The 20,299-nt window shown below is 41.2% G+C and overlaps 2 protein-coding genes across 4 annotated transcripts; one reads left to right on the top strand and one right to left on the bottom strand.

Annotated features, from left to right (window-relative positions):
- Nucleotides 1-476: 476 nt before the first annotated feature.
- Nucleotides 477-1,884, bottom strand: ascl1a (achaete-scute family bHLH transcription factor 1a). Of its 2 annotated transcripts, none has more exons than XM_088347643.1 (2): nt 1,111-1,884; nt 477-1,028 (listed from the first exon to the last, which is right to left on the bottom strand). In XM_088347643.1, the coding sequence occupies exon 1, from the start codon at nt 1,674-1,676 to the stop codon at nt 1,119-1,121; it is 558 nt and encodes a 185-aa protein (XP_088203769.1). In that variant the 5' UTR covers nt 1,677-1,884; the 3' UTR covers nt 477-1,028; nt 1,111-1,118. The 2 variants fall into 2 exon arrangements, with proteins under 2 accessions (XP_088203769.1, XP_088203768.1); XM_088347642.1 differs by having other exon boundaries at nt 477-1,033.
- A 3,924-nt stretch (nt 1,885-5,808) lies between these two features.
- On the top strand, nt 5,809-19,620 carry itfg2 (integrin alpha FG-GAP repeat containing 2). Of its 2 annotated transcripts, none has more exons than XM_088348213.1 (12): nt 5,809-6,115; nt 7,136-7,231; nt 7,316-7,357; nt 7,432-7,600; nt 7,690-7,829; nt 9,094-9,269; nt 9,334-9,428; nt 12,928-12,981; nt 13,186-13,277; nt 13,351-13,468; nt 14,637-14,810; nt 16,858-19,620. In XM_088348213.1, exons 1-12 carry the CDS (start codon nt 6,020-6,022, stop codon nt 16,920-16,922), a joined length of 1,317 nt encoding a protein of 438 aa, XP_088204339.1. In that variant the 5' UTR covers nt 5,809-6,019; the 3' UTR covers nt 16,923-19,620. The 2 variants fall into 2 exon arrangements, with proteins under 2 accessions (XP_088204339.1, XP_088204340.1); XM_088348214.1 differs by having other exon boundaries at nt 7,690-7,788; nt 9,098-9,269.
- Nucleotides 19,621-20,299: the final 679 nt, after the last annotated feature.

The raw sequence follows: 20,299 nt of genomic DNA on the forward strand, positions 1-20,299 counted from the left end.
CTCGACCCCCACCACAAAAACCCCACCCTATCCTCCTGTCAACCTCCCATAGCTACTCTCCTTGTTTTGATGCACCAAAAAGGCCGTTCTGTTCCACTGTTTCGAGGACACGTTTGTTGCGTGCATTTGTGGCAGAAGATTGATTTTCCTGAGCTCACTTTTCTGCAAAAAGGCAATGTGGTGCTGTATGACTACCCCCACTAAAAATCAGTAACCGATAGCATTTCGCATTCATTGTTGCACTGTATAAGATATGCTTATTCATCAAAGTTTTTTCAAAAAATTGTTTCTACATGTGTGCCCTGCCCACTGCCCGAAGATAGCTGGGATGGGCTCCAGCACCCCCGCGACCCTCCCGAAGATAAGTGGTGCAGATAATGGATGAATGGTTTCACAGTGCTGGTTTATTTGGACACTTTGACATGACCACAGGTGAATTATAATTTGATTCAGCGTTTATTGTTACACTGTATAAAATATGCTCATTCATAATATTATTTGTTTAGGCCGATACAAAATAATGTATTCCAACATGGCCCTGGTACATTTGGACACTTTGACAAGACCATAGCTGCATAATAATTTGATCTCGGACAAATGTTGACACGTTTAAATAAGACACATCGGTGCTGCGTTTAGAAAAGGAATGAAATGTGTGACATATATAGAATTATGTAACAAAAAATATATACAAAAATGATGTGTACAAAAAGTGTATAAATCTCTTTACATATAAAAATACTTTATATCTTTGAAAAAAAAATCTTACATCTTGGAAGCATTTCCGGGCTGTTATGACAAAGGCCGATTGGATTTGGCATAGTTTCTTCTTCTTCTTTTCCCTTTCCTTGTTGTTATTGATATTAAATAATGTGCTGTCTTTTGTGGTCAGCAGACCCTAAAAGTCTCTGTGTGTGCATCCTCTTTTTAGCATCCTGCGGGCTTCTTCTCCAAACTTCAGTTGAGCTTGGTGCCTCCGAACTTCTTCTGGGACCACTCAGGCTTACAGACGGACTGGATTTGGTTTCCTATGCTAAACAAGAAAAGCATTTGGTTAGTTCATGCACTGAGCATGAAGACTTTGACTGCTTTTGTATGAATCGTTCTTACCGAGAAGTTCAGAACCAGTTTGTGAAGTCTAGGAGTTCTTGCTCCTCCGGGCTGAGGGGGTCATATGAGACCTCATCTGACGAGTAGGACGATACGGGCGAGCCAGCCATTGAGTTCATATCACCTGCCGGGTATCCTCCGTGCGTCATGCCGGGCGAAGACGCCTGCATAACGCCCGCCTGGAATGCTGCACTGACCGCGTCGTGTTCATCCAGCAACTGCTGCAGTGCACGGATGTACTCGACCGCCGAGCGAAGAGTCTCCACTTTGCTCATCTTTTTGTTGGCCGCCCCGTTAGGAACGTGCTCCCGGAGGGTGGCAAAGCCGTTGTTGACCAACTTTACGCGGTTGCGCTCCCGCTCGTTGCGCCGTGCCACGGCATGAGGTTGCTGCGGGGGGAGCGAGTAACCGAAAGCGGCGAAGTTTAATCTCCGCTTGCAGCGGAGGAGCTCCGGAGAGGACGAGCGAGGACGCTTGGCTGCGGTTGGGGCTCCCTTTTTGCCGCTTGTTGGGCTCAGAGGGACGCTCTGCGTGCTGAATAAGCAGGTGGGGGCAGTGAGATCCATGGTGCTCTAATATTAAGTCAATTGAAAAAACTTGAACAAAACCCTTCAAAGAGCCCTATGGCTGTAAAACTATAAATGGACAAAAAAAAAATAACAAAGGGAGAACCAAACAAGAAAAAGCCACTCTCCCCAATTAAAAACGCGCTCGTGTCGGTCGCGTGGGTAGACGCGCGCGTCTGCTGTGTGCGTGCGCGCCTGCGGTTGCGTAGCAAGCAAAGTGTGGCCAAAGGGCCAGTATGCAGCCGCTTTTCAACCGCTGCAGGCAGACTGCCGGCCGCGTGGCCACACCTTGGCTCCGCCCAGCGCGCCGGTGCGTCGCGCGCGCCTGACGCGTGCCCCTTGGAGCACTAAACAAACAGCGCGTGTGAGTGTGCGTAAATGTGCTGTTTTTAGATGTTCGATGAGGGAGTCGGGGAGACAAGTGCAGTAAATGAAGTTGGCATCGGAAGATAAATTTTATTTGGAAGCAAAAAAAACTCAAGATTTGTCTCAGGTATTGGCTTCTTTCTTCCTTGCATTTTCTTTAAAGGTAATCCCAAATTCTTAAACCTAGAGAATGTGAGGAAGTAGTATATATTTTGTTTACGTGGGTTTCCTACAGGCACTCCGCTTTCCTCCCACATTCCAAAAACATGCATGTCAGGTTAATTGGCCGGTCCAAAATGTCCCTAGGTGTGAATGAGCGAGCGAATTGTCTGTCCCTGTGTGCCCTGCAACTGGCTGGCAACCAGTTCAGGGTGTCCCCTGCCCACTGCCCGAAGATAGCTGGGATGGGCTGCAGCAACCCCACGACTCTACTGAGGATAAGCGGTGCAGATAATGGATGGATGGATGGAGTTTTTCAATGCACACTGTCAAATTTAGTGCCTAAACAGGGCCCGTTCCTTACTATGTTTTGAGTGTTTCAAAACCAATTTGGTCCAATTGTTTTTTTTTGGGGTTTTTTTTGTAAATTAGATAGGAAAAAAATATAACATGTACTTGTGAATATATGTTTGTGTATGCATGAATGAATATTGGCAGTGCTATTCTAAAGAAACTAAGCTTCATTTTCTGATGTTTTTTTTATTTTTTTGCCTGAAAAGAAAAAATTTATATAAAAAAAGAAGACTCCAAAATATGAGATGAGTCTTTTGGAAATGGCTGAGACGAAAATCGGACAGGCTTACATCCCCATTTTTATTACGGAGGTATTTGATTTAAGACTGTATCATCCGTTCATCTTCTGCGCCACTTATCCACAGTAGGGTCATGGGGGTGCTGGAGCCCATCACAGCTATCTTTGAGCAGTGGGCAAGGGACACCCTCAACTGGTTACCAAGCAGTCGCAGGCTACACAAAGACCGACAACTCACTTACACCTAGGGACAATTTGGACCGGCCAATTAACCTGACATGCATGTCTTTTGAAATGAGGGAGTAAACCTGAGTGCCTGGAGGAAAACCACGCAAGCACGGGGACAACATGCAAACTCCGCACAGGAAGGCTGGCAACTGGATTTCAACCCACGACCTCAGAACTGTGGCGCGGACGCGCTAACCACTCTGCTACCGTGCCTTCTGAAACTGTATCAGGAGACACAAAAAAGAAAATCTCCCAGCCCCTTTGTTTTTAACCCAATGCGACTTGTGACGTAAAAGACTGGCCCACACCTGTTTTAAAAGTCTTTTCGTGCCATGCAACCAGATGCATCTTTGCAAAAAGTCTTTAAAAACATATTTTTTTGTATTGCTTATCCCCAGTAGGGTCACAGGGGTGCTGGAGCCCATCCCAACTATCTTCAGGCAGTGGGCAGAGGAAACCCTGAACTAGTTGCCAGCCAGTCACAGGGCACACAGAAACACTCAACAATTCTTTTAAAAAATATTATTGTTCCGGTTCTTCTATATTTCCTACGATTTAGATTGAAGCGTTGCATCCATTTTCCGTGTTGCAGGCCGAAATGTTCCATTTTTGATTAAAGTGAATCATCCTCCGAGTGGAAAGGGTGGGACGGAGAGTGTTGAGGGGCTTTGTGTGCGATTGGCTCCACTTGATAGTGTTACAGTAGCCTCCAGCAGGCGCTGCGCTGCGTGTGTTATTGTCGCTTTGGCAGAGTGCGTAATAATAAGACTTGTCAGTCAGCTTTGGAACAAAACACTGCAAAGTGTAGCCCCCTCTCGACCCAACCACTGCACCTCTGCCCGCCCCTCCCTCCGCTACCCCCTCCTTTATTCTCGTCCCCGCGTCCTGAAGAGGGATTGTAATAAATTGTGCAATTTTCTGCGCTGGTCGTGGCATTCAAAATCAGGCTTGCATTGAGGGAGACCCCCACCCTTTCACTGGACCAATACTTTCCTTTATTTGCAGCCCCTCGGCCGCCACCCCCTACTTTAGGCCTGCCTCTGTGTTCGGCACAGCATGAGAGTTTGGAAAAGGAGCGTGGGTTCTATTCAGGCCCTGGCCGAGGCCGGCCTCAGTGAAACCAATCCGCGAGCTCTCAGCCACTTTGCGAAGTCCAATTAGTTCTTTGTGAGGACTTGCAGGGTACTCGTCTGCAGGCTCTGGTGGGCTTCCCTCGTATGTTGTAATGAAGGACCTAACATTTTGGGGTGTTTTTAAACACTTTTCTACAGATTGCATCACCTTCTTGAAATATTCTTTAAAATATAACACAATTCTGACAATAGAGGGAAATTATCTGTGTTGATTTCATGTAAGATCGTCAATCATATGGTCAGGGGCTTTGTGGTTTCTTTGGATCAGACGATTTTATCGCGTATCTTAAGTTGCATAAGAACTAACCCAAACGCCAAGGTCACTTTAAGGAAGTGGTCCCCAAACTATGGTCCGGCTCCACATTTGCTCCGGCCCTAAGATTAATACAAGGGAGCATTTTGACGCTCATCAGTTTTTAGCTAAAAGAAATTCAAAGTCTGAGTGCATGTTTAGTGAAATCATCAAACTCTTACCACTGGAATACCAGTGATATATTCATTACATATGAAAAGCCGTTGGGCTTTATCTCATTATCCCACTGTTTTAAGTCACAGTGCCAGAGATGAATGATAATATTGTTGTGCACTTCACATGTTACACCGACAAGATATGTGTCACTTAAATGTTTAAAATTGATTAAAGTATAGAATAGAATGCATTGTAACTTGTGAAATGATGGCTTAGTTCTACTCCAGTGCATACGAATAACCTACTCCTCTTGTCGGTTGAAAATAGTTTGTGTAATATAGTGTAACAATCTGTGAAGCCCTTTGAGACTCTTCGTGATTTAGGGCTATACAAATAAAAATGACTTGACTTGACTTGACTAGTTGAACTGCCCCACAGTTTCAGATCAAGCTAGTGACCTCCGTGGGTGGAGTTTGCATGTTCTCCCCATGTTAAAGTTGATTTTACCCAGGTACTCTGGTTTCCTCCCACATCCCCCCCAAAAATGTGTGGCTGGTTGATTGGTGGGTCCAAATTCTCACCATGGTATGAGTGTGCTTGTGATTGTCAACAGGTTCAGGGTGTCCCCCGCCCACTTCCTGAAAACGGCTATGATGGGGATGATTCACATTTGTCTTTGGTACCATGACTAGAAATAGTGTGATAAGTCATCCATACCAATAGTTGTCCGGTGCTCTAATATCTAAGCTGATTTTGGACTTGCACAAGAGAAAGTTTATGTCCCATGGAATTTCCAACTGTGAGGAACCCACAGTTATTTGGTGATTATATATGTCATAAAGAGTATTATAATTTATTTTCTGACTTTAGTTCTGTGAAGAATTCAGAGAGGGTTATTTGGTTGTCATTTATTTCATTGATCGTGTTATTATTTCTTTTCTGATCTTCCACCTTGATTGTGGCTTTCTAGAAAACAATATCTTTTTACATTTAGGTACTCCTGCAATTGACACACTTTTTTTTCTGACACTCTGACCTGGCCCTTCATCAAAGAAGGGAAAAGTTATGTGTTCCACACGGTAAAAGTTTGGTAACCCCTGGTTTAAAACGTTCCAAACTGTAACAACACCACCTTCTAACGGACTGAATGAGTATTACAATACGAATTATGGGTGTGGGGGGAATCCCCCCATCAATGTTTGTCCCTTCGTCTTTGCCGTGTTTAATCTAGTCACGTGACTTTGTTTACCCGGAAGTGAGTGTCCGAAACCAATGTCGAAGCAAAAGTTGGCTTTATATTGGGAAAAATCCATATGAGTAAACCATATTTGACAAGGAGTTAGTTCGAGTTTAAGTTTGTGTTTTCTATGCGAAAGTTAGCATTTAAACCAACTGGCTTCCAAACCGATGACACGGGAGCCATTATAGCTCGTGTGAATTCAAGCATTTCGTTACTATGAGGTCGCTGAATTATGTTCAGCGTGTTAGTTTGGACTTTACGGGAACGCTCTTCCCTCACGCCATCTGCCTGGGAGATGCGGACAACGACACGGTAATTACGTAATTTGAATATTATCAGGTTTTTCAATGTTTTATCCAAAAACTTGGTTTTCCCTTTCGGTTTTCTCGGGTGGGTAGATCAATCCAAATATATAGTGTTGATACTAATATGTGTAAAGGTTGCGTATCAAAACATAGCGATAAATAATATTGATCATTTCGTTATGTTGGTTTCTTGATTTTTTTAACGCTTTTCATTTGTAAATATTCCCCACAGTTATTCCCTGTTATTGTAATTAGATTTTTCAATTATTAATTTGCTTAGTTGTGAAGCAGCTCCAACCGATTTGGAGCTGAAAACTATTTTTCTTTTCCTGGTTGGCACGAAGGGCTTCCAGTGTTATATGCATTTCTAAAATCACACCTTATCACGTTATTACTACTTTATAACTATGTTGTTACTATGTTATTATCAGGTTGTAATATTAGAGGTTTAGTTAAAATAGGCTCAGTTAACCACTAAAACATCATTCCAGTTAGAATTAAAAAAACAACAACTTCCTTGCTCATTCACACCTAGGGACAATCTAGACTGGCCAATTAACCTGACATGCATGTTTTTGGAATGTGGGAGGAAACTGGAGTGCCCGGAGGAAACCCACGCAAGCACGGGGAGAACATGCAAACTCCACACAGGACGGTTCGATCTCATGACCTCAGAACTGTGGCAGCACATGCGCAACCCATGCTCCACCGAGCTGGCCACCACTATATTTTTCCTTAATATAGGATTTATTTACCGGCAGTTAACAATTCCTTTAATTTCAGGTTTCTGAATGTTAAATGGACTCTAAAAGGCAGTTGATATCATATCAGCTAGCATTACACGTATGATACAAAAAAATGGCGGGTTCTCAGCACCGATACCTGATATCTATACTTGCCCAACTGTATTATGACCTCAAACACATGAAGATATTATTTTAACAGAGTAAATGATTTAGGACACAAATATATTTGATGAACCTTCAGCACTTGTCAGTACTATCAATATCTGTCTGTGTGCACATAGCTTAATGAGCTTGTGGTGGGCGACACGAGTGGCAAGCTGCACGTGTATAAGAATGATGACAGCAAAGCGTGGATCACCAGGAGCTGCACAGGCACGGTCAGCAAATTAGAATTACCTGTGGTTGATTCCATATTTACCAAATAAAGGATTCCTTAACTTTAAATACGTATTCTTTGTCAGCTGACGTGCGTCGCCGTGGGTGACGTGTGCAACAAGGGTAAGGTATGTCTCAGGCGTAGTAGAAGCTCATTGTTTTTATCAACCGGCACGTTTCTAAACCTAACGTTCCGATTCAGAACTTTGTGGTGGCCGTTGGAGCAGAGGGCTGGTTCCACCTGTTCGACTTGAGCGCCGCCAAGGCCGACTCGGCGAGTCAGCACGAAGGTCTCTCCTTGGATGAGCAGAAGCCTTTCTTCACGCAGCACATCCCTGCCAACACTAAAGTCCTGCTCATCAGCGATATCGGTAGCCGCCTTCACAGTATTGAGTAATATCAGTGCCTTAATTTTAGCTATTTCAATTTTTGTTAGTGAAAATGATGTTATTTGTGGCAGACGGTGACGGTCGAAGCGAGCTGGTGGTGGGTTACACCGACCGAGTTGTGCGAGCGTTTCGATGGGAAGAGGTTACAGAATCTTCAGACCTGGGATCTGGTCAGTTAGTACTACTCAAGAAATGGCTTCTAGAAGGACAGGTTGGAATATATATATATATTTTTTTTAAATAAAATGTACGCATGTTATTTGATTACAGTAAATTCCGGACTAAAGAGCCTACCTGGTTAAAAGCCGCATGCTTAAATTTAGGAATAAAACTCAATGTTGCCTTTTACAAGACTTCACCGGATTTTAAGGTGCAGGTTCAAACCAAGCACATACCTGGCACCAACTGCGTGGGGAGTTTGGGGTTGATGCCTTTGGCTGTAGAATGTCAACGGTATCGTGCCCTGACTCACCTGGAGCCAATTTCAGCCTGCTGCAAGTTGTTAACGTTGCATGTTTTTGGATCAAGATGAAACTACTTGAGCGATTACAAAAACAAGGACATATTTACCACTATACTGAAAGAAAACGCAAAATGAAGGCTGCATTGTGTAAAATGTGAAACTTTTAGTTCTAGACGACAGCGCCAGGGCAACCATATTGTAGAGAATAGTGTCAAATTGCAACACAGACATAGTTTTTGTGCAGTTATTATACTTGGTTGCTGTAGTGATGGACCAAATTACATGTGTCTGTCATCGTCCCTCGAGGATTAAAGGAAACTCCAACCTGAGGACGCCAATAATAAGGAAAGGACATTGTAGAATTTTTCATAAATAGCTTTCACTGTTGTTAATTCAGAGGTATAAATTGACGCCCTGATTTGTGGGTTAAAATGTTGAAAAATTGCAAATGCTTTGTAAATGTTGAATCAAGCATTGACAGTTTTGCTCTTCTTATGTATTATTTGAATAATTATCACCAAAACATTGACTAATTTCCCCTCTAGAAAGATGTCATACATGTCTTTAGATGTCATATTTGTATTTAGAGCGTATCTTGAGGAATTTGGCGAACAAGCACCAAAATGATCAAGCATGTTTGATACTTGACGCCATTGGTGCTGTGCTGTTTTCCTCCAAAGAGTGCCCCCACACACCTCACTGGTTCACAATAAGAGAAGTTGTGATTATTCAAACTATTTAATTGGACCTTTGTGAAGTACTCATTCATTTTATTGGTTGACTTTTGCTGGGAAAAAAGTTTTTCTCGCCACAAAAAAAGAGAATCAGCCACACCATAATTAAAGTCATTGTGTTTAAGATGTAGCAAAAACGGTGGCTTGTAGTCAGCAATTTACAGCAAGTAGTTGCACAGTTCAAAACACACAAGTGAATAAAAACATATCCAAAAGAAAATGATTATATGTTATGCATGAATAATTACGGTAAGTAAATATTCTCCCTTGTGTTCCAGGTAGACAGTCTGTCGGTGAACCCAGGGCCCGAGGGCCTACCAGAGCTCATGGTGTCCCAGCCCGGCTGCGGCTACGCTATCTTGCTCTGCTCCTGGACACAGCAGGAGTCTCCGGCACACAGCAACAATGAGGATGACGTTGAAGAAGACGAGGAAACGTCCGGCAATTCCGCCAGGTATGAAAACCTGGGCAAAAACTCGTGACAGTTTAACAATGGAGTCATTGTCACCGCTTTCCAGTGAGGCGCCTTCTCGAGATGTCATTCTCCATCTGACCACAGGGCGGATCCATAACAAGAATGTTTCCACGCATCTTATAGGGAGCATCAGTAAAGGTATTTTTTTTTTCAATGTGCTGTACAGAATTTTGACATTTTCTACTTGCTGATGCCATCTTTTGGCTCAAAGCATCAATACAGTCTGTCAAGCTGCTTGTGTGGCGCGTGCAAACACATGCATTCCTTTGAAGCGGTTAAATAAACTGTTCTTTTTTCATCTCTTGGGGTCTTTGGGTTGGTGTTTAGGAAATACTTCAGTCATTTTCTTATTTTCACCTCTTCAAGCTACACTAATAGAAAACTGCAAGATCAACCATGAAATCACTCTCCAAGACCTCCCCACTTTCCTGTTTCCTAATGTGTTGTGTTTAAAATATTTATAATTTTATTTTCTGCATACTGACGCTTTCAGTACCATTGTCGACTATATACATTAGTACACCTAACCCTAACCCATTTTAATCCACCTGCATTGGCTATGATTTTTTTTTCACTTACTTAGGGGCATTGGGTTTGGCTATATGATATAAATCTTAACCAATAAAGGATGAAGGCGCCTCACACTTGATGACATCTAGTTGTCTTCTCCATGAGCCCAATCCACTTCTCTGAAAAAAATGGGCCATTCTCCTTGGCGCTTCCCTCATTTACTTCTGTGTTGGTACAAACGCTGGCGCTGAAGCAGTGTAGTTCCGTCGAGATATTTTATTGTAATAAAACAAAGTACAACAAAAAACAAAAAAAACACATAAAACATCTATCAGTTATCTGCACCGCTTATCCTCAGTAGGGTTGAGGGGGTGCTGGAGCCCATCCTGGTTATCTTTGGGCAGTAGGTAGTGGACACCCTGCACTGGTTTCCAGCCAGTCGCAGGGCACACAGAGACAGTCAATTCACTCGCTCATTCACACCTAAGGACAATTTGGACCGGCCAGTTAAGCTGACATGTGTGTCTTTGGAATGTGGGAGAAAACCGGAGCGCCCAGAGGAAACCCACGCAGGCACGGGGAGAACATGCAAACTCCACACAGGGAGGCTGCGGTAGACTTGAACTTTGAACCTCTGCATTGTGGAGCTGCGCTCTAACCACCCAGCCCCCGTGCCGCCCAAACAAAACGGCAGAATATATTCTGGGCTAGTTCAGAAGAGCATGTCTGTTAAAAAAAGGATCTGGAAACTTGTTTGCGGTATCTTAAAAGAAATTCAATATAATATCTAATAAAGATACACAAGATTGCAACACCGCTTTCCACAATCCACAATCACGAATCATCTGACTTTCGTTTTTTTGCCATCAACAAGTCAATCGTGTTCCCAAATCAGGCGCGCTTAGAGTTTTTCAGTAACAATGTAATTCAATACTGAAATAAGGAAAGTACAAGCGTAATAACTTCACCTCTGAGACGCGGTTGAACCGTTTTCACCTCAGGAATCGAGTGGTAATTATTCATCCTCCAGACTGTCAATCTTTTGACATCTTTGTTGTTTACAACTTACATCTTGCCAAAAAATGATGACCACGGGGTTCTGCCCTTTCACAGCACGGCAGTGATTTCGTTGTCACAATATATCCCATGTTGTAACAATGACAATAAAGGTATATTCTATTCTATTCTATTAGCGCACGTGCGGCACACTTCTGAGGTCATGAGATCAAACCTTCCTGTGTGGAGTTTGCATGTTCTCCCCGTGCTTGTGTGGGTTTCCTCCAGGCACTCTGGTTTCCTCCCACATTCCAAAAACATGCATGTCAGGTTAATTGGGCCGTCCAAATTGTCCCTAGGTGTGAATGGGCGAGTGAGTTATCTGTCTCTGTGTGCCCTGGGACTTGCTGGCAACCAGGTCAGGGTGTCCCCTGGCCACTGCCCAAAGATAGCTGGGATGGACTCCAACACCCCCGCAACCATTTTCCCTCTAAGCTGCGCGCGTGCGCAATTGCGGACTGCTCGCACATTCTCGGCGCACAAGAAAATCTAGCCGGCGCACAAAAATGAGGGCTCAAAATTACTAATTAAGAAGCGACTTAAGTCAAAGTTACAGTGCATGAAGGTAAAAATACACGGGTTCCCCTGACGTTGTGTCCTAAATGCGGTATTTTGAAGTCGAATCAGAGTAGAACGAATTGAGTAGAGTTGGTCGAGAACCGGCTTCTCCGGCTCGGCTTACTAAAAGGAACCGGCTCTTTCGGGTCCTAAACGGCTCTTCAGGTTGTTTTTGCTTCTTTAATCCCAACATGACCAAATATTATGTAAAACTATGCACAAAATGACTCAAAAGAAGGGGGGAATAGAACAAAAAAGAAAAAAAGACCAAAATGAAAAAGTAGTGAAAAGCTGAGAAAAAAAAGAAACAAAAGGAAGAGAAAAAAAGAAGGAACATTTTTTTTAAAAAGCCAGAAAAAAAGAAAAGAAAGAAATGTAGGAAAAAAGTAAACAGAGAACAAAAAGAAAAAAGTAACAGCTCGGAAAAAATAAACACAATGAGATTTTTTTTAAAGGAATTTAAAAAAAAGTAGAAAAAACAGGGAAAAAGTAGAAAAAGTTTGTATTGCATTTAAATAATTTCCAATTATATCAAGTGAATCTTGTTGCCAACATTGTACTTCCACTAAAAAATGTGATTAAGTACAGTTCTGTATCTTGCAACCGACTAAATAAGCCCCCCAAAATGTTAATATTATGCGACAAAATATATCAGGAAATAAAAAGAAATGGATATCTTGTGAAAAAATTGTGAGAACAAACGACGTTTGTAGGCCGTACAACCTTTGCAATAGTACATGAGTCAATTCATTCAAAAGAGAAAAATAATTTTGCCTTGCCGGAAACTCTTGATGTCAAGTTTTGGACATGTTTGAAATTAATTATCTTGCCACACTTGGGAGTATGGTTGCTCACTGTTGTTTCAAGCGTTGCTCACCGACTTTGTGTGAACGCTCAGACCCGTGGAAATATAGAGGGAACATTGCCCGCAACCCTACTGGGGATAAGCGGTGCAGATAATGGATGGATGGATAGATGGTTCTGCTCTTTAAAGTTCCACAAGGGTTTCGTTCTCTTAGCTTTTACATAACTCACTCAAATATCTACAAATACAAGGAATTTGACAAGGTTGATAAGTTTTTTCGTTTTTTTTAAATTGGAGACCTGCAAGGAGATTGCACAAATTCCTGGTTCTTAATTTGAGTATTACAAACTGTTTACATTATCAATAATGTGGCTGTTCTTTGATATCCACACCCTTTGGAGCAGATTTGTTTTTCTAACTTATGAGATTTTATAAATACAAATGACCCAGTAGAGGGCTTTTAGAACAGGTTGAAATTTCTTATCTGAAGGCTTGCTCCCCTCTTCTTGCATGTTTAAAATCCATAGATGTCTTCTTTTCTTATTTTGCATGTCTACTAAACTTTAAACCTATCAAAGGTGTACGATACCAGTGTAGATTCTGATGCATTTCATTGGCAAAAGGAAACTAAAAAGATGTTGAAACAAATCAATAATGACGTAGACGTAATGGGTTAAAAAAATGTCTCATGTATCCTGTCGTTACCAGGCTCGAAAGAAGAATCTTCCAAATGCGGCCTCTTTGCCCTCTGCACTTTAGACGGTAAGGACATCAATAATGTATGACCATCGTGATTCGGCAACGCACTCTGCCCAAGGTTTCCCGTGCTCGACTTAAAAAATGCTGAAATAGAAAATTGCTAATTGGAACGTCGACCTCCAGCTAGGCCAAATAATCTTTATTCATATGCAACAGGCCACCTTGCCGAATTGAATTTTGTGTATAGTGTTGACATTTGTGCTCCAGGGACGCTGAAGTTAATGGACAGTTCTGACCAATTGTTGTGGTCAGTCCAAGTTGACCATCAACTCTTTGCCCTGCAGAAGCTCGACGTCACGGTGAGATATTTCGACAGTTTTACTAATTTGGCAGGGAGAAAAGAAAGTAAACGTCGTCTTTTTCCTGTTTTAGAGGGACGGACGCGAGGAAGTGGTTGCATGCGCCTGGGACGGTCAGACGTACATTATTGACCACAATCGTGCCGTGGTGCGCTTCCAGTTTGATGAGAATGTCAACGCCTTCTGTGCTGGTTAGAAAACTATCTCCATTTGAGTGTATTTGTCCCCTTTTCAATTGCCATTTCTGAAAAAGGAATGATTACCTTTCCATCAGTATTTTGTATTTGATTAAATCTTAGTTCTATTTTTAATACTATTTCGGAACAAATTTTTTATCCGAGTACATCTTAAAATATGTTTGCAACGATTTCTATTTATTTTAAACCTAAAAGTGAAATTCACGCACTTATTTTTTTAAATTACAGATTAAAAAATTAAACAATGTACCCTGCTTGGCCAACGGGTGTCAGCAGAGCCTTAAAGTCTCAAGCCAGTTTTGGCCGGCTCAAAATGAACTCAAAATAAAACTTTTTTTGTGAATCTACTATCGAGTAACTCAAATTCAAACCATTTGTCTTAGTAATCATTTTTCACGTTTAATGTATTGGTATTCTATTTTGTTATTTGAATTTAGTGTGTAATAATTCACCACCACCACCACCACGAGAGGTGGTTGTAGCTTAGAATGTGCATTTAATGACATGTTACGGCGGTATACCGGCCAAGTGGTTAACGTGAGTGGCTAGAGAAGGAAACTATTGAAAAACAGGGGTGATGCTGAAGTATGAAGCAAGCTTTATTTACACGTAACAGCTATCAATAACAATATATGGTAGATTCGGCCAAGTAGCCAACGAGAGTGACTAGAGAAAGAAACTAGTTAAAAAAAGGTGAAGATGACAAATGCAAGATGCCTCAATCATGGGATTCAATGACAATCGCCCATAGTGTGCAACCAAGTGGCTTACGTGAGTGACTAGAGAAGGAAACTAATGAAAATAAAGGCGAATATGACTAATGTCAGATGCCTCATTCACAGGCTTCAACGACAATCATACGCACGGCTTATATATGGAATATAAATGACCATTAAGTTCCAAAAGAACTACCGGAACAAGCTATCTTCGCACTTTTGTATTAGTAAGATGGGATCCAAACATTGTCTGATTCTTCAAACAGTGTCTCAGGTTACGTAATATGTAACCCTAGTTAGAAGTTTTTAGATCTATGATTCTTTAAAAAAAATCCTACTTATATATTATTTGAATCAATATTGTTTTATGTAAATTAAGTTTTTTTACCACTAGCGTTCGGTCGTTAATATACATTTTTTGTGCCGTTTTTTTCTTCTATGCACAGGTCAGTACACATGCAAGGAGGGCAAGAACAGCCCGTGTCTGGTGTACGTGAGCTTCAACCACAAGATCTATGTGTACTGGAAGGTTCAGCTGGAGCGCATGGAGTCTACTAACCTCATGCGCGTGCTGGATGAGCGGCCAGATTTCAGAGATCATCTGGCGCAACTTGGAGTGGGTAAGCACTTGAAAAAAAATTTAAAAATACATATATGCATTCTGATTCTGTTAAAAACAAAGAGAAATGTGTCAGACGTGTCATCGAAATAGACACAATAAAATTGGACTAGATATAGGAAGTCTAAACAACCCTGCTTTAAGTTTTTGTGAGTTAATAAGCTGAAAAATGTGCATACATTATCCTATGCTGTAGCAAAATACTCCAACAATCTCCTACTAGAACATTAGATTTTTATTTTGTATTTGTCATTGTCACTGAAGATAATTTTTATACACTGAAACAAAAAAAAAACCCAGTTTACAGGCTCAAGCGTTTGATAACAAATAAAAGAACTGTACTTTATAAACATTTTTTCTGACAAGAAAACCTCTGTACTGTCAAGTTATAGTTTTAAAAATAATGTTGCTACTTTATTGCACTACTCTATTGATTCAGGTCATATTCCACTTTACTTATGATGATATTTTGTCGCCATCAAGTCGACAACAAAAATGTGGAAAAAAAACATTCCCCAAAAACAGTACTGTTCTTTACTAACATTTTTTAAATGACTTCTGTACTGATTAGATTTACAGACGCTCCCCTACTTACGACCATTCGACTTACGAAAAACGGTAGATACGAAAAAAAAATATGGGATGTCGAAAAATATCCAGACATTGCTGTAAGTTAGATTTTGTATTGTGTGCACCCTTTTCTGAGTAAAGGACGGTACTGTAGCGGCGTGTGGCACTGTGAGAAGTCTACCAGCATCCATCCTGAAGAAGAAATCCGCTTTCTCTTCCTAGTTCGTGTGTAAACATTCTATACTGTATCTCCAGCGCGCTAAGAACTTTAACAGTTTTTTTTTAATATCCCGTGCATCCCATATAGTTGGTGTAAAGTTTAAAGAAGAGGCGAGCTGTTTCGTTTGAAATGAGAGTGGAATAAGAAAGCTTGATGCGGTTGAGAAAATGGTCGGAAGGCTTTTTTTTCAGCCACTTTTTACCTCTTGAAGCGCATCTTCCAAAAGTAAATTAAACTCAACTTTATTAATCTTTATAGAGCATATTATTTTATAAAATGTTTATTTTTAGTACAAAACAATACAGGTTACTTATATAAGACTTAAACATACATGTATAAACCTTAAACATAATAAACATAAAAAAATAAAGCAGTGAAGCAACTTACGAACAAATTCAACCTACGAACGATAGTCTCATTCGTGAGTAGGGCAGCGTCTGTATAATTTATCATTTTAAAATTAGTCTTTTTACTATATTGCACTATCGATTGCTTATATGAAATACGATCAGTTGACCGATGTGGTCACTTGTGCAGATAAAGCAGCTTTCGATGCCAACCTGATTTAGGCAAAACAAATCTAAAATCGGCAGTGTAAAGTGATTTATGCACTTATGTTATGAGTGCGACAATTTCTTATCATTATATTTTTGACAGCCATCTATTATATTTTGAGTGTGTGATTTTAGTATACTTCAAAGACTACATCAGTAAGAGGGACAGCTCGGTGTGGACTTTTAAAGTGGTCCGTTACTTTGGCAACACTCTAAATTACATAAACACATGGGGGAAAAAACTCACCCAACAGAGAGCAACGAGCTGCAACTCTTAGCTTTTTAAAACTTAGAGTGTTTTTTTTGTTTTGAGGAAATAAAATCATTCAAAAGCTGACCAAATAAAATGTGTACGGATCCTAAAGATACATACATAAACTTAAATGCAAAGCCAAAGCCGTTTCCATGGCTTGAACAGTAAGTAACAGTTGTGTTAATGTTTTCTGGGCTGTAGCAATATCATCAAATCCTTTTCTAAAGGCACAGAACGTCAGAACTATTTTTTCCATGGTTATTTGTCTTGTTTTTATTTAATTTAACCATTGTGTCTATGTGTTTGGCATTCGGGGTTGTTGGGTGGGGATCAAGTAGGGATTTTTTTTTCCTGTTCTACATTGAATGTTATTTTACAGCATTTTGAGCAATTTGTTGCCTTGATATGGCCATAAGAAGTCTTTGTCTGTGTCGCCCCCTCCCGTCTACAGGTGGTGAGGACCCGGCAGCCATTAGATCATTGCTGTCAGACATTCTTTACAAGGACGCACATTGATTTTCTCTGTCTTCTTTCTGTCCCTGCTCATAAATAATTGGTAGCACTCTACCCCCTCCTCCTCGTCTTCTTAAAAAGCCGCCGCCAATCACATGTGACAGGCCGCTCAAAGCGCTCCAGACACATCGCACCGCCTCCGTATCTTTCATCCGTCAATCTTGTCGTCTTGTCAAGGCGTTTGTTAGGGTCCCTGATCCTCGAGAGGATTTTGGCGACTACTTCCCTGCTCGACATAAGATGTGAATAACAACACGTTAAGAATACAACTATAAGTAATTCCAGTGAATCGAAACCAAGAGGACAGCAAGCCTGTCCTTTGTTTTGGACGCATTTGCCTGGTTAGCTTGTTACGTAAGGTTGATGTGATCGGCAGCGACAGGCAGCTGCGCCTCACGCCTCGGGAACTTGATCAGAGAGCCGAACGAATGGAGGATCTCCTTCTAATACAATGACCCTTTTATGACATCAACAAAACCAAGTTTTTGTCAATTGGCAAAAAAAAAATATGTGTTGATGTAACTGGGTGTGCCTCCATCTGTGGCAACTGCAGCACCACAACACTGTTTGTTTGATGACTCTGTGGATTGCAGATATTTGGCTTTTTCATTTTTAACTGCAACATAATGTGGCAATCGTACAATAGTGGATGAGTTGCTCGACAAGAAATCCACTCCACCAGTGTAAAACTCATGGCCTGCAGGCCAAATGTGGCCAGCCACATCGTTTTCTTGGGCCGTGAGAGCTTCAAATGTCCGACTGTGTAAAAATAAACCTGCTTTGACCATAAACTACATTTCCAACAATGCCTGTCGACTACAATATCCATGACAGCTACACACCTGTATTTCTACATTGATGCCAATGAGTGTAATTGAGAAATAAAAGATACTAAAAATTTTCAAGAAGATATTTTTATTATGTTATATAGTGATACGTCTACCTACAAGATTAGTTTATTTCCAGATCGTGCTTGTATATAAAACAGCTCACATCTTGAGCTCATCTTCATAATACAAAATAGCTGAAAACCACTTAGTCCGTTCACGCCCTCCCAAAAGCATTCAAGTTAACCCTAAAAGGTTATTAAACAAATATTCCTGATCACTACAAATACATTTAAATAGTAATTGACCATTAAAATACAGTAAGAGGATAATAGTTCAAACTTTCCTGCGTGGGGTTTGCATGTTCTCCCCGTGCTTGCTTGGGTTTCATCCGGGCACTCCGGTTTCCTCCCACATTCCAAAAACATGCATGTCAGGTTAATTGGCCGGTTCAAATTGTCACTAGGTGTGAATGAGCGAGTGAGTTGTCTGCGACTGGCTGGCAAGCAGTTCAAGGTGGCCCCTGCCCACTGCCCGTAGATAGCCGGGATGGGCTCCAGCACCCCTGCGGCCATACTGAGGATAAGTGGTGCAGATAATGGATGGATGGATGGATAATAGTAAAATGACGTTACAGTCTCTAATGCAGACCTGGGCTGCATGTCCTCCCTGTCTTCTGAGGTCTCTGCTCCAAAATTGGGCAAGTTCCTATCAGTTTGCTAACAAGCTAATAATTTATATCCCTCAAGTTGAAGAAGAGAAACCTCATTAATCATGCAGGACATGCAGCCCTCGAGGACTGGAGTGCTCAGGTCTGCTGTAGTGGTAACGTCTGGAACTTCTCGTAACTTAGATTTTCTCCTATGTCGGAAAGTCATCTCTTATCCTAAATTTCTCGTAGATCACTATATTTAATTTATAGCATAGATTTGTAGTGAGATTGTTTTCAGTTTAGCTATAATGTTTGTGGCTTGAACAATGAACATTGAACGTCAGAGTCACTTTACATGAAGGAGTAGTTACATTTATTTTGAATGCCAATTACATTTAGTTACATTTACAAGTTACATCAGGCTGTTGGAAGACAGCCAATATGTTGATGTGGCCCTTAGTGTCAATAAGTTTGACACTCTTGCACTAACGGTCTTCTAGGTCTGACGTATTTACTCCAATTAAGAACACAAAATAAAAGGTTTTCACAACATAGCATAGTGATTGTACAGTGGAGTTTAAATTAAAACTGCAAAATAAAAATAACCCACAGTTTTTCAAGTGTCCTTGAATGCATCGCAAACTCGCTACTGCACGACCCCAAAATTTGTGAACCCCCTCTGTGCGGTTAAAAATAGGAAGCACGATTCCAAACGAGTGTCTCGTCGTCTGGCGCTGGCTCTCTTGCGCTCTCCTGGGGGGTTTACATAACTCTTTTTCAACAGACGATCAATATTCGCCTCGTTGCTTCCCTTCAGTTCGACTGGCTGAGGTACACGAGATTCAAAACTATCGGGACCAGGGGCGATTTTGGGTGCAGATCTCCCAGTGTCTGGCTGGTTAAAGAGCAGCCGGGGAGGGGGGCGAGAGTGGTGCTAGGAATCAAATTGACTGAACCATTTCAAGGAAGTGCAGTATTTCCGACTCTGCGTTGATCACATTTTTTTTTTGTTTAATTTTTAAAAAAAATTTTAACCTAGGGTTTTTTTTAATCATATTTAAGCCATTTGTTTATTAAAGGTGATGTGTGTAAATACAAAATATCCACTTGCTGACGCCATCTTCTGGCTGAAATCATCATCGCAGCCTCTGTCAATTACTTGTATGGCACGTGCACGGACGTGTGTATCTTTGAAATGCTAGAATAAACTCTGCTTTATGGATGCTTGTGTTTGTATTTGCACTGTATTTGAAACAGTCACTTTCTTACTTTCACCATTTTCATCCTAGAACAAAAGAAAAACGCGAGCACGCTGGTGAAATCCCCCAACGCCACCCGCCTCCTTTCCTCCAGCCTAACGCTTATGATTAAAGATAAAAGCAGATAGGCATGGTGGAGAAAAAATAGAAAGGCTTTTTGAGCGCAGTTGGGCATTGTTTATTCACATACTTAAAAAAAAAAAACGAAAACATTGAATTTTAAGCTTTTTAAGGACACCTAAAATATCCGCACCCTAATTTTGAGGAAAAAAATTATATAATAAACGGGCTAATAACACCCATGATCGTGATACAAGCAGGAAGAAATTGCACATAAGTTTTGTTTTTTTTCCTCTAAGCCGGGTTGAAAAAAAACAAAGCTTCGTTGTGAGCGAGCATTGACACCTTTGCACACAAACAGGATGCGGTGAAACAAGAGGGATCTTGCCAGGCGGCTGATTGAAGCGGGGATTTTTTCTCGCACGCCTTCTTGTATTTCCGTTGCCGCTTTCATGTTGTGCTTGGATCTTTGCCGGCGTGGGGGAAAAATATTATTTGCGATAACCTAACTTAAGGAGAAAGTGGATTAGGGACAAGAAGCCCAGTGATGGCTCATTTTTGGACATATCGAATTAAAGTGCA

The sequence above is a fragment of the Urocampus carinirostris genome, chromosome 11 (assembly GCF_059441175.1).
Source record: "Urocampus carinirostris isolate Australia breed hairy pipefish chromosome 11, RoL_Ucar_1.0, whole genome shotgun sequence".
Taxonomy (NCBI): Eukaryota; Metazoa; Chordata; class Actinopteri; order Syngnathiformes; family Syngnathidae; genus Urocampus; species Urocampus carinirostris.